Source organism: Pleurodeles waltl, chromosome 4_1 (assembly GCF_031143425.1).
Source record: "Pleurodeles waltl isolate 20211129_DDA chromosome 4_1, aPleWal1.hap1.20221129, whole genome shotgun sequence".
NCBI lineage: Eukaryota > Metazoa > Chordata > Amphibia > Caudata > Salamandridae > Pleurodeles > Pleurodeles waltl.
The window spans coordinates 462,165,402-462,180,350 of record NC_090442.1 but is presented as its reverse complement, the minus strand read 5'-3'; the positions used below and the strand labels follow the sequence as shown (position 1 = coordinate 462,180,350).

The window sequence follows — 14,949 nt, the reverse complement described above, 5'->3', positions numbered from 1 at the left end:
GAATGACTGAGATCAGCAAATTGTGCAGGACTCATCAACCAAAATGCCCTTTCCATAAAACATTGTGAATATGTGCACTGATGCTCACGTAGCAGCCTGACAAATATCCAGGACATGCGCTCCAGATGCCAGTGCAGTGGTAGTGGTCTTGGCCCTGGTGGAGTGAGTCCTCTATTGATCTTGGCCAGTGTCTAGCAGATAATGATGGACAGGACTTTCTACCTAAATAAGGTATTTTTCTGACCTACCTTGCCTTCCTTTGCCTCAGACAACCCCACAAAGAGTTGATGCTCTTTGGTCAGATTGATGAAAAAGCGGAGTATTCTTTTGGGGTTCAAGTGATGAAGTCTCTCCTCCTCTTTTGAGGGGTGAAGTTAGGTGAAGAAGATTGGTGGACTGTCCAACAAGAAAGGGAGTCACAATGTTTGGTAGAAAGACCACTCAAGTCCTCTGCACCAGTTTGTCTAAAAAGAAGGTGGTTTGGGTTGGTTGGAGTGAAAGGTTGAAGCTCACTCATGACAAGCTAAGGTGATTCCATTGAGAAAAACTGTCTTCAGTGTCGGGAGATGTATGGATAGTTGTGCAATGGCTCAAAAGTGGTACACATAAGGAAAATAAGTGCTAAATTAACATCCCACTATGGCATCACAAAGATTTTAGGAGGAAACATGTACCAAATTTTGAAAAAAATGCACCGTAACAGGTGATTTAAACAAGGACAGTTGGTCCTGTGAACAAAAAAGGTTAACAGTTCATCTTTGATAGTGCCTACTGCAATTCCTTGCTAGGCCAAATATAAAAAACACAGTAACACATTCACACACCTAGCTGCCAGACTGATATGTATGACTTCAATAGATAGATACAATGCAGTCATCTGATACCACTTAATCTCCACACCTGGAGATGCAGATTGTGCAGGCCCATGCCCTGCTGCTGCGACAGAAGAATTACCATATGTGGCAGCATTATTGGAGGACAGAGGCCCATTCCCTGAAGTTCTCCTAAATTAATCTGGAGCCACTGGGGCCTGGTCATTCCTAATCTTCCTCAGAACCCATGGGAGAGATAGCAGCCAGGAGGCATACAAGAGTCCTGTGCTCTACTCTAGGCAGAATGAGTCTCCACAAGAGTCTTCTTGAGAACTCCAAGTCGCAATATTATTGACACTGCACTCAAGCAAGGGACTTGAGCAGGATCAATCAAAAAACTTTCAACAATGACCCTCAAATTGTTATTAGCTGAATTGTTACCTTACGATGTATTATTTAAAAAATATATATATATATCTTCGTTTTCTGCATCTCTTACCATGTATAATACTTATTTATACCAAGTGTCATTTAACTCAAATAAGCTTTTATTAATATTTAAGTCTCAAAATCATGTCTTCGTGGCTACACAGTCCTTGCATACCCATAATTCGAAAACGACAGTCAGTTCTCATGACTGTTGATGCTGAACTGTCAAAAGATAGCACACTCAAGGTTAAGACCAGGTGAAAACTTATTCATCCAAATGTCTCAATTTCTTTCAACTCTGTGTGTTGTGGGGGTGGAAGGAGGGGTAGGAAGTCAGAATTTAACCATGCTAGTGGAGACCTGTACTAACAGGCTCTCAAGAGTAGCGTGCTGCATCAGTAAGGCAGGGATACCTGGAGTGGAGCTGTGACCATGTACCAACTGACTGTTTACAGATGGGCAGGAGCAAGGTTTAGCCCAAGTGCCCATGAAAGTGTCGGTCAGGGCCTTGTTGAATGGCAGTAAGGGCCCATATAAGGACTGTTCGGGAAATAATAATTCCATTAAGATATGGGTGATTACCTCAACAGAAGAAAACTGCTAATCTCTAAGACTTCAGCTGCCCACTTACTAACTATGGTGAATGAAATAGACTCGTCTGTGGTAGGTCTGACAGGGGGAGGGTGGGGAGAGCCAGCCCTGTGTCGGCGGAAGTGCCAGCCCTCTGACTGGTCGTAGGTCCATACAGAAATTATCATCATCATTGTGTGGGACAATTTGTACCCACCATCATCGCCAAAAGCTGGTTTGCTGGGGTCAAAGCCCTAGTTGGACAACTACTGGAGCACTGGGGTGTGGCTGGTAGGCAAAGGCACCATTTTATCAGAGTCAAAGTGTATGGGAACTGGGCGTGTTGGAACTGTGCCAGAACAAGGCTGCGGCTAGGATGGATTCTGTTCCGAGTCTGCACTTTACAAAAACTGATTGAGGGATTGATTGATTGAGAGTCAGACAGGACTATTGGATAGATTCCCTACTCCAGCATTGGCAGCATCAATGCCAGCATCTGTGCTGCAGGAACCAGCATGGTTCTTGGTGCCGAATGTGGAGTCGGCTCCGGGAACCTGAGCTGAACTTGAAGTAGGTTTAGGAGGTGCAGAAGGTAGACCCATTGGTGGTGACCCAACTTGAGGCTTCCAGGGATCTACTGGGCCCTAAGGTGCACCTGAGAGAGCTGGATAGGGTGCCAAAGATGGAAAGCTTTGCCTTCTTACGTGCCTCAATCTACTGCTGTGTCGTCGATGGATCATGGAATTCGAGTTGCATCTCAATCAGCTGTGGAATCGTCTCCTGGGTAGGAAACCAGGAGTGAGACTGTCAGGAACTTTGAGGTCCTGGCCATGTGTCAGATTTATCACTCACTCACACACCCACACATCAAATTTAGTGGTGGGTAGTGGTAAAGAGCAGTAAGGGTAATTTTAGGGTTTAGGCATGGGTAGTGGTAAAGGAAGTTAGGATTAGATTAAAAAAAACAACAAAAAAACGAGAGGTTTGGGGGATGGTCCCCCTCTCCCCCCAAAAAAGAAACAAATGCAATTAAATATTGTTTAGAAGTGGGTAGTAGTAAAGCGAGATATGGGTAATTTTAGGGTTTAGGCTGAATGGTGTTTAAGGCAGGTTAGGAGTAAATAAATAAAAAAGAGTAGTCTTTTGGAGGTAGTTTCTCCCCAAAAGCCGAAAAAAAAATATTTACTATTAAATTAATATGTCTGTGTGTGTATATGTGTGAGAGAGAGGTTTTACTTTACTTACCTTGTTTATATTCACCATGCGTGGTAAAGGCATGTGTGGTAGAGGCATCTGTGTGGTTAAAGGCTGCGTGGAAAAGGCATCATACAACCATCAGATGGAGAGTGGCAAGGCTACAGTGAGATCCACTTCCACTTCCTGTGCTTTATCTGACTAACCCTAAGACTTAGACTACAATGATGACCTGTTGCGGGATCAACCCCAAGTGCACAAATGGGCCCGTGTTCTTGATTTTGAGCGGCCCTTATGTGACTTCCTGCAGTGCTTGGTGACATACAGCTTGGCTTTCAGTTCCTGAATTGTCTTTGGGTGAACAAAGGCATGCTGCTTGCACAACTTAGAGTTGTGGCCGACTCCAAACACTAGGGACACTTCGCATGGGGATCGGTCATAGACATTTGTTTGCAGTAGTTCCTAAAATGCTTAAACCCTATAGTTTTAGAATGGAACATGTTCCTTTGCACACTGGGAAGAAATGTAAAGAGAAAAAAGCTCATCAACTCATGAGAAAAAGTAGGAGCTAGCTCCAGATCTGTGAACAAAGGCACAGAAAGAAAGAAACTAATGTCAACGTGCTTGGGTAGCACCAATATGCAGCTCTGGCTGTCCATTCTGGGGCAGAGTGGGGTCACATGACGCCACCTACTTGCGCACCAGGGCTGTGCTGAAGATTCTTCCACATCCAGTCTGGCACCTGGGGATATTCTAAAGGTGAGGAATCTACAGTTAGAAGTGTAATTCCGAATTAGTTATTATATTGAGTTCTGGATGACAAAACATATCACTGACAACTTTTTCACGATCACACAAGTAGAATTTGATTGAATTAGAAGGATGGTACAAGGTGTTACAGAAGAATCCAACTATGCTTTTTAAGTCATGTTAGTTAGCACTAGACCAAGGCAGTATGATAACTAGTAAACTGAAATTCTAACATATTATTAGAAAATATGCAATGTAGTAAGTGTTCTTAAAAAAATAGGAGAACTAATGCATTAGATGACAGATACCTTGAGGTTTGCTTATATGAAAGATATGAACAACAAGAGGTGTTAAGTGAAAATTTAGTAGTTCTACTAATTTCTACTGCTAATGCAAAACAAATATATCACTGGTCAATTATTTGGCCATGAAATTAACGGGGGAGGAGGGAGAGGACCTAGTTAAGGGCTCCCAGATCTTTGTAGTCAGAAGGTAATTGATGTTAATACAGCAGATAAGTAATCAACAGTAATCAAATAATTTAAGCATCTCATGAGGAGCACTCTGGTTGTACTCGGAGGAAGGCAGGCGGCGAAAGAGCAGTGAAGGTTTCCTTGGGTAAAAATTATGTCAAACAAGAAAGAACGGAAAGCAGACAGGACGAAGTAGTATTTCAATTGTAAATATGACTTTCATGATGTGCTCAGGCACTGGAGAAAAGCTGAAAGAATCCTATAACCAGATTTCAAGGTCACTGCGAGCTCCAAAACGGAGGTGAGTTTTCTGAGAAGGGCTATAAATTACTTTTCTACGTGGCCTGGCCATTCTAGAACACTCTTAATATCAATCTGTGACAAGCCACCTTGACTAACTGTTTTCACGAAGGCCACAAAGAAATCCCTATTTCACATCTTTTAATTTTTCAAATGTCTTCTGTCTGTGGTCTCTATCTGTGGGCTTTTATGTGGATATCATGGCCTCGGGTTGAGATTTTCTTTTCATATTGTTGTTTTCAACTTTTTATGCATACATTGCTTGTCTATTGATTGCAAATGTATTTGGCATTTGGCCTGTTCACCTATACTCCAGTGTGAAGTGGTGACAGAGTTAATGGTTACAATATATGCGTAATAAACAAACAAATTGACTTCGAAACTAGCACATAAATCTGGTTCATGAGCTCCATCACAAGCAGGTCTACATTGGAACATTGGAACTCTAAGCCCCAGAACGTGTTTCCAATGCAAAAATTGGTCACTGCCCAAGCACAGTTATATATTAGGAAGACTTACAAACAAAACTTGCATTTGTATGGTAACCCCATCTTAATTCCTTTTTCAATCAGTCTTTAGTTATTTAGATTTCGGAGACGTAGCTGACACTCCCACTGACTGTGTAACTAACTAGCGAAGACGACACATAAAGAAACTTTAACTGCGTAAGACCTGCAATGTGACTGGCTGTTGAGTACTTGGGTGCTATATTTAGTTTGTCTATTTTTGGAGCACAATGCCAACTTCTTTTCAACTTGATTTAATAGAAGCTCCCTTTCCATACACAGCAGTGGCAGGGAGCCAGCCAGCAGTCAGTGAAGCAGGAAGCTTGTTCTTCACCCCCACACTCTATCGTCGCCCATGTACCATACAATGAAATGGGAGTCCTCCACGCCTCCTTCTCATAGACTTGTCATCGACTTGTCTCTCCTGGAGGAAGTTCAATCTCTGCCGCTCCATTCTAAATAATTCTAATCCGGTTTCCAGCAGTGGGAGGCTTGAACTACTCACTGTGTAAACTAGTGCACGACAGGAAGATGGAGGACCCCTGCTTCCTACTACTGTAACTTGCTGTCTACGAGAGGGAGTTCAAATTCCAATCAGATAAGTATATTGAGTACATCTGAGTCCAAACTGGAGACCACCACTTCCAGCTATATATAATCACTGATCTGTGCTCTCACTGCATTTCTAAGCTACAGAGCTCAGTGAATTGCCTATGTTACCTCCAAGTACTTCTGTTGTCTTAACTACAATAGTCAAAGATATATGAAGAGTAAGAATGGACGCATGGCATTTCATCACTCAAAAAGTCACCCGGGCAGTTCATCACTCAAAAAGTCACCCGGGCAGTTCATCGCTCATAAATTCGCTCAGGAATTTAAACTCTCAGAAAGTCACCTAGGCAGTTCTTCTCTGAAAGTTCCCTGGGCATTTCATCTCTCCGAACGTCCCCAATCTACCCCATTGGAATATGCAAGTCTGCGCTGTATTAACATAAGTGTGTTCATTCCAGCATGATAGGATATGTAAGCTATTTCAAACGGGTGAAACTATGAGTGTCAATTCATAACTTAAACCACCTTCATCATAGGCTGTACAAATCTCGCACATTACAGCTTTCAGAAGTACAAATTCCAAAAGGACACCAGTAGTTGGAATGGAGATCTGGTGTATGCATATCACATTTAACTAAAGAATAGTTCCACATATATTTCAGAATTGTAACACTTTTGCTCTGACAAAAGTGCTTAGTTATGCATTTCTCTGTAAACACAACAGTAACATTTGATTGGATCATAATAGGTTTTAATTTGAGGGTCATCTCAACACAAGTTACATAAGAAAGAATAGGTTTCCCAATGACAAGGATTTACTACAGAACTACACTCTTCAATCTATTTGCCATGCTGCAAAAAGCAGTAGTGTTAAATCCGATTTCTGTATTTTGTGTGTCAGCTTTGCTGTGCCATGCATCAATGGGCTAATGTCACACTACTGGTTCATGCCGCTTTGCCAGTTCCTTTCTGGGGACTTCCTAGTCTGCACTAACTGGTGAAGAGACAGTGCGATGCAGCCTCTGTTGCTGAGACGCTTGCAATACAATACTGAAGATGGGTTCAAATATCTAGATTCCTTCTAAATATAAGACTGCGGACTTAGGCAGGGCATAGGCTCAGCTCCTTGAGAAGGAAGGCAAAGCTAGATTCATTGCTACCAACCGAAATGAAAGACTGTGAACGTGCAAAATGGCAGGGCATCCCTCAGTGTCTTAATGGTTAACAGTGAACTGGTATGTTATGTGGATTTGTACAGCGGTATGCATTGCCCCTTTTGGATCAAACAGGCTTGTCTGCATTTGTGCCCTGGCATCCTAACGATATTTTACACAAATGTGTTTAGTGCATTCCCACGCAATTTGCATTTGTCCAACTCAAAACTCATTTTGTCATTAGTAGTGTGCAACATGGGAGAAGTGGGCAGTTAGTGGCACAACAGCTGAGGCGCATCTTTCGAGCTGTAGGAACTCAGTCATTAACTGTGTGCAGTTAAAACACTACAAAATGTAGCTTTCGATCAGATATAACAGGACCTGAAAAGCCGTACAGCAGGGTATGCAGCTGCTTGGAAGTGGGTTGTGACTGTGGCTTTCAACTTACAGGTTTATTGAAGTCCTCCAGAAAGCAGCTGGAAGCAGGAGGAGAGGGTGTATGATTGGGGGCTGGGGGTACCGGATGGTATTTTTTGTGACATTTGCATTTGAGATGGTACTCAATAATAAAGGAATTAATGTTATTTACCAGTAAAATAAACGTAGGCTACAGACTAACACTGCAAAATATGGTTGGGAATCCCCATGCTTAAAAAGAGACTTTTTAAATTAAATGTTCGTTGCCGTCCTCACTGGAAATGAAAATGCATCTTGAAAACATGTCAACATGTCAAGCTGCTGCTAGTATACATTGGACAGCGTGCGAGGATGTGAAAAGATTTTAGTGTGCCATATATAAGTAAGGAGGTAACTTTATTTAGCGCTTACCTGATGTTGCTTTACACATTTGTGGCATTCGTTTTACCCTGCTGTGTGCCACAAAGGTGCTTTGAGATGTGCTGTACTGGGAACTACTGTCCGAAGAATTTGAACTTGTGTGCGAGAGTCTGTTGTGCTCCTTGTGAGAGGATGAGGACCGGTGATACCACAGCCGGAGTTCATCTGACACTGCAGTCCTGCCCGAGCCCCGCTCTTGGCTCTCCCGGCCAAGCGATGGAGTCCTTACAATCTGAGAGCGCGAGGGGGTCAGTCTTACTGAATCCACAGAGTCCTCTCCGTGCCAGTTCTCTTTGTACATCCCTCCCGCAGTATACGAGTTGGATGTCTTAAATTGTGCTTTCACACTGTAGTGTCCCTCCTGGTCGTTCTCTAGACTGCGCACCACCACGGGGGTGGCGCTTCCTTCAATGTAGAGCGGGTACTCCTTGATCCTGTACTGAGAGGAGGGTTGGCTTTGACTGTGGAGGTAGACTCCGTGATGTCCAGTTCCATTTCTTGCTGCCAGATTCGGCATGCTCCCTGAATTGGACGACAGAAGGTTCCCAGCAGATTTGTGCCTGTGCCGCTGCCTCTCGCGGGCCTTGGATGGCGAGTCCTCTGCTAGCGTGGAGTAGTTGGGGTTCATCTGGGCAGGATAGAAGTGCTCAGAGCTGGAATGGCTGGTGCAAGAGGAACAGTCGTCCATTGGGTCAGAACCATTGCTGCTACGAGTCCTTGGTGTGAAGAAATCAGGGCTCCCAGTGTCATTCTCGGACCCAAGAAGCTTGCCTTGCGATTCCAGGCTGGAGCTTCTATGTCTAAAGTGCTGTACTAGGCTGTGCAGCCTGGTGGGGCTGATGTCTACTGACCTATAAGCAAAACAAAAGACGTTAATCTATCTGCACTGAGGAACACAATTCTCAGCTCCTACAGTATAACTAGAGGCAAAATAAGACCAGCTTTTATTGGACAGATCTTCTGGATAAATAATCATCATTAGAATAAAAATGTGAAAGAGAGGCAAATGAGTGTGAGGAGAGTGGAAACAGTTAGAGGAATAGCGAGCTGACAGGGAAAGGAGAACAGGGAAAGATAAGAGACCAATGAGAAGTTTTAGGGGGAGAAAGGGATGAACGAGAGAAAGAAAATGTCTCATTCTCTCGTTCATGTACACAGTTTGTAAATATGAACAATGACATAGAATCGTTCGTTTTGGATTGATCAACAGAATTAATGTGATAATGCCGTGCAAATCTTTACAACACTGCAAATATGTATTTTCTATGGTGCATTTTTAAATAGCTTTAATCAGCAGGAAAGTCAGGTCAGGGATACTCCAAGTTCCAAAGGCAGAATTTACACTTGCCACCTGCTCCCTGCCACCTTTAGAGTTCCTAAATCTTGATAACAAACCATATACAAATGTTCACTACATATTGCTTTTGATGAAGGACAGCCTCGTGACCTTAATATGAATCACAAAACTCTGCCCAGGTACCTATAAGCTAGAAGTGGTTCTAGTCCACCCAGCCTTGTTTCTTGAAAACTGGATTAGTGCACCGTTCTATTATACAGCGACTGCGCTAGACACCGTCCACTGGATGTCCTCACCAAGCCTTCTAGCCATTAGATATATCCATTCTCAATGTCTTCACAGTTTGGATTAAAAAATAGAGAGAACCCCCTCAAAAGAAGTGGACAGGGTTTAAGCAATCAAACAATATGCAGAATTCCCCTTGCTAATTTGCTCACACTATAGAGACAGTCACATTCAGTCTCCACACTCAAACTGATTTGATACCACTCTAATTTTTAGCGATCACATAGGTCATTTAACTATATATTCGTAAAAAATACATCCAATAAAAAAAATCATAACAATCAGTGTAACAAATTGACAGAGATAACAAAAAAGACAAATATACAAAACCACATTAATCAAAGGGGGAGAGTTATCAAAAATCACTTCAATCAGTTTCTCAGTAAGAAGATACACTCCCACTTGGTGTGTCACTGGGTCTGACTAAGTATGTTCAGTGACATATTGAAATCGTCCATGCACTGTGGGTCGTGTTTGTGTATTCTACTGGTGCGATTCGGTGGTCTTAAACCACGTATACCACCTTTCTCAGGATAAACATGTAAAATGACTCCTCCCAAACGAATATCTATTACAGATATAATGTCTTATAGAATAATTGCCTTTTATGTTATTTTTGTCAATTTGGCACATTGATTGTGTAATGAAATGTTTTTTTTATTGAATGTATTTTTAACAGATATATAAATAAATGACCTTGTGTGTTTTTTCAAAATTCCTGCGGTATTAAAGCAGTTTGTGTGTGGAGACTGAATATGAGTGTATCTATAGTGTAAGGGATTTAGCAAGGAAATTCTTCATGTTTGGTTGAAAGTTTAGATACCAGCATTAATCTTGAGATATCTGGTGGGGCCAAAGGAGATACAGATTGAAGGAGCACAGCCTCTGCGGCTGAATAGGATGCTCCAGGCAGGCCTTTCAAAAAGTCTGCACCTGAGCTCTGAGATACACAAATCCTGCTTTGGTTCATTGTGAAAATGCCAAAATGTAATTTTATTTAACTATTTAAATGTTGCCAGAACGTAACCAGCTAATATTTGCTGACTTTACAATAACCAGGGTGTATTTTATTTACATTTTGCAATATTACATTTAGCATCGTTTCTTCAACAAAGGCACACTTGTGGTAAAGAGGGAATATGTGAGGAACATCATCTTCTACTCGAAATAAAACAATAATATTGGAAAGATTTATGTTTTTCTATGCTAAGCAACATTTTCACTTTACCTCCTAGGTAAAGGGCACATCTGCTACTTGTACATATAGTTAGGTGTCCCTCGGCGTTTGCTCATCTAGGCGCCTCTATAAGACCAATTTCATGCATGCTGAGTTTCCCTCTGCATATTTGCAAGTAAGCATGTGCCTTAGTTTTATATTACTCCATATGTTGGATTTGACAACAAAATTTAGATAAAAGTTGTTGACAGTACAAAAAAAGGATTAAATCAATTTCTAAGCACTCTGAGTGTGAGTCATCAAAACACATTTCCAAAGAGTTTGCTCTGCAAAAGCATACATTTATTGTAAGCAGCACATCCTTTACTTCAGCAAAAAATCGCCTACATCACCTTATCTGACATACAAGCTGAATTACCCCAGAAGGTAGCATAAATAATTCATGTACAAGAGAAAGACATTTCTTATTTTTCCAGCTCAACTTGGGTTACAGTGCTACGTTGTGAGTCTATGCATTCTGATGGCTTCTTGGCTGTGCCATTCTTACCTTGTAGCGTGGACGTAATGTGGACTGCGTATTCGCAGGTCAGGTGTGGATGGCATGCTGGACTGAGAGTTCCAATGAGGGAGGCTCCGGATGGGACTGTTCTGCAGAGAGCTGCTCCCTCCGCCCTCTGCACAGCTACCTGTGCTGGGAAAGCGCTTGTGACCACTGAAAAAGAAATGCCACATATCAGCTTCACGTTATCAGTTCAAACTCATCGAAAAATTCTTGCTCACTGAGTTGAAGTATAGAACTGAAAATTTCCCTTTGGTCAGTGAAACATCTAAAGCAGGAAATGTATTTGTATGGACATAATATCCAATTCTACGGATGTTATGTAGCCTTCTGCAGCGCAATACATCTTATTTTTTGAATATGAAAATAATTAAAGATTTAAACACTGATCTAAATGAAACGAAAAAGGTTACTTAACTGTAACACACGTGTGCAGTTTGAGGCTATTCTAGATGCAAATGTCCATTCTTCTGCCATCTGGTAGTTGTGCTTGAAAAATAATCTAGCAAAATGTTTGAGGGTTCGTCTACAGGCAAAGCATATAGGTTATGGTATGTGAGCTACCATTTGTGTAATGCACTATTGCCACTGATGTATCAGAACACTCAAACTGTCAAAAGCAATTACAGGCGAACCCATGTGTGTGATTCAAAGTATGAGGCTATAGAATGTCCTATGTGGGAAGAGTTGAGTGTGGTGCATGATGTCTTGATATGTGGATAAGTTGTATTGTAGTGAAGTTGGTACTGTTTGTATGTGTGCTCATGGTATGCAGTTAAGTAAGAATAGAGGTGCTTATATTTTACATACCTGATAAAAGAAAGCTTGCATGGTGGTGTGGTAGTTTCTCTCTGCAAACAGTTGTAAAAGAAGTAATGCCACAGTGTGCGGTTCTATGAGGTCCACCCAGAAGCACTAATGCTACAAATCAAGGAAGGCAACAGATGCACAGGGTTTCTGGGTCTGCCCGGAAGGAGCAAAGGAACAATATAAGGAAATCCAAAGATACTACAATATGAGTCTGTGGGTCCACCAAAAAGCAGTAAAGGTACAAACCAAGGAAATGAACAGACACCAAAGTAAATGGGTTCATGGGTCCAATAAGAAATAGCAAAGATGCAACCCAAACACATCAACAGACATCCCAATATGTGTTTCAAAGAAGTCCACCTAAAAGCACTAATGGTACAACCCAAGGAAATCAACAGGGGCGATGGGCTTCACCGAGAAGTGAAGATACTGCAAGTCCATAGGAGAGGAGAGGGTGCAACTATGGATCTGAAAAGAGAAGGTGCCAATGAGGGAAGAGAGGGTTTTAGAATTAATAAAATGGGATTAAGAGACCGGAAAGGCTATGAGTCGGGAAGTTCATGGCAAGGTTGGCCCAATGACCTACCTTGCTATAACAGGTAGAAACTGGGAAGATGCCACATTAAGGTGTCTGGCTCCAATGTCTGGTGCCCTGATATAGTTAAATCGGGAGAGTACATTCTGCATGAAGTGTCAAGCAAGCTGAATCACCGGCCCTAGGCCTATAGATTGGCACAAAAGATGTAGAAGGGCAGGAGAAATCAAAATGCAGCGAGGATATGACAGAACATACAATAAATGGAGAGGGCAGGAAGGAGGAGAGAGTGAAAAGAAAGCTGGATCGAGGTTTAGCTAAAACTGAATGGAAATTGAGACTGGGACATTCTAACACTACAATTCTGGTCGAAATCAAAATACAGAGTTTGGAAAAGGCATAGGCAGAAATCGAGCGCTGAATTGAATTTAAGCAGTTTACTGCCAGATGCATACTGCCAATACAAAAACTCTTGGAGAGTAGCTTATGTTTGTTTTGTTTTTTTTCCACACACTAAGTAGGATGATGCAAAAACATTTGTAGAGCAGAAGCCCTTATCTCTCACAGCACAACTCCATATCACAACTGAAGTTGGGGGCTGCAATCCTGCTTCCCATTTGATGTGCATTACAGTGGGCATGCTAGTCTTAAATGGGACAGGGTCTTCAATGCCAGTTGCCTGTGTGGAGTGCATTTTGATGGTATTTGGTACTATACATGTCTTTGCTTATGCTATCCTAATCAGGCTACCCTGGGACTGTGTGGTGTATATTTTATGTTATTGGATATACTGCACTTACATGTGCTCTAACTTTGAATACCTGTTGCCTGTGTGGTGTGTACTGTTGTTGTGTTAGGTATTGCTCATGATGTCATTGACCATAAGATCACAATGTCCAACAATGTAATCACGATGTTTAGATGCTATATTCCCAGATATCCTTTTGTGAGGGACAGTGAAAACGTGTATGTGATTACATACTACAGCTTAAAAACTTTAATGTGTGGGGAGTGCTATCCGATTCCAGAGTCCTCAGGATGCACAACTCTTCTGACAAGTAAGTTTATTTTCTCCTTTTACTGTGGACACCTAGTTTAGGGCCACATAGGTATGACTTGTAAGTAGTTGCAAACAAATGCTTCGAAATTGTCTGTCCTGCCTAAGCCTCTTGCGTACTTGCACATTCTACCATTCATTTTTAATAAACATATCAACTGAAGATCAACAATCGCCTTACTTATTTCAACTAAGCAAGGGGACCAGCTTTTTAAAAATAGTATAGCGAGTGCTTCGTGTAACATAAAACTAACATAACTAAAAAAAGCTTGACCAGTTCCTGTAATGATTCTTTCAACCATCACCGGCTTCCCCAAGTTCTGTGGTGTATGTGGCACAAAAAAGTTGCAGTGTTTGCCTCATGGCTTTAGTCCTGTCAATGTAACACACTGATGCTCTTCTTAAGAAAAGCTCTTCCTGGATGCAGATGTTTATCACTTATTCTGCAAAGAGAAGTAGAGAGCACTAGAAGGGTCACCTTTAATATTACATGTTTAGCATATACAGTTTCAAAAAGGAGGTATTACTAAATCTGAAACTGTATTTACTTTCTGTTCTGGTGTAGGTGTATGACAGTGGTGAACTAATGTATGTATGACTGCAAAGTATAAGAGATGGAGATTGTTGACTCTCCATATTTGTAAATAAAGCAGAAAGAGGAACAAAGTGGATGCATAACCCTGTAAATGCACCCACAAAATAAAACAAATACTGTGAGGCTACGTGGATAAACCTGTAATCAGTTTAGGCGACACCACGCTGTGAATCTGCTGCATTTTACTGTGTAGCATCACCCTGCAAGCGCCCCAGGAATGTTTGTACATCTTTGCAGGAGATATTAGTAGCCAAACTATAGGTTTCAGGACCCTGGCTGCAAATTTTAGCAACATTTGTTTTGATGCATGACTTTGTACTGCTGAATAGTTATTAAATAAGGTAATGGAGGCAATGTAATGTGTTGCAAAGTATGGACTATTTGGAGAGCCACGGGTAAATTGCCTGAATTAGTACGAGAGGTTTAATTGTTATCTTGGACAGCCTTCAAAATCATTTTGAGGATGCCGTTCTTTTTGGAGATAAACAGACCGATTACACTCTCAGATCCTTTCTGTGAAACTAACTTCTTCTAAATTCCAGTACTGCATCAGTAATTTAACTTCCTTTAGCGACAGAGGCATGTTACTGACGTCTATTGGTCTGTGATCTTTGGCTTTCTTTGAAATTCTATAGTGTCCTTGCTGAACCACCTGTAGCACCCAAGGGTCTGAGGTAATTCATTTCTTAAACTCTGTAAAGAGACCCAAACACCTCTAAAGGAGAGGGTTTGTAGTTTTCTTGACTACAAATGTCACTTATTAGCAGGGCTAAACATCTAGAACTATTACCTCCACTCTTACCGCTGCCTCAAAAAGGACTAGTTTCTACATGACAAATACTATCATTAAGTAATTTAATTGAGCCCGTTGCCATCCCTGAGGATTGTATTGTGGTCTGCACTCTGTAAATACTTGCTTCTGGAAGGATACGCTTTATTGTATCACAAGCACCGTTTTGCAATTTTGGTGTTGTCATTTATCTGTCACAGAGTCTCGTCCACACTGGCACCCTAAAAGTATTTCCCATCAAATGGTATGTATGTTACTTCGCTCTAG

At 41.6% G+C, this 14,949-nt stretch overlaps 1 protein-coding gene across 13 annotated transcripts in view; it reads right to left on the bottom strand.

Annotated features, from left to right (window-relative positions):
* FRMD4A (FERM domain containing 4A) overlaps window positions 1–14,949 on the bottom strand; it is a 676,100-nt gene that overhangs the window by 25,073 nt on the left and 636,078 nt on the right. For all 13 annotated transcript variants that reach the window (XM_069228743.1, XM_069228739.1, XM_069228737.1 and 10 more), the window contains exons 20-21: window positions 10,884–11,048; window positions 7,569–8,428 (exon numbers count right to left, since the gene is read on the bottom strand). In XM_069228743.1, coding sequence (XP_069084844.1) covers window positions 7,569–8,428; window positions 10,884–11,048 — 1,025 coding nt within the window. The remainder of the gene's footprint in view (window positions 1–7,568; window positions 8,429–10,883; window positions 11,049–14,949) is intronic.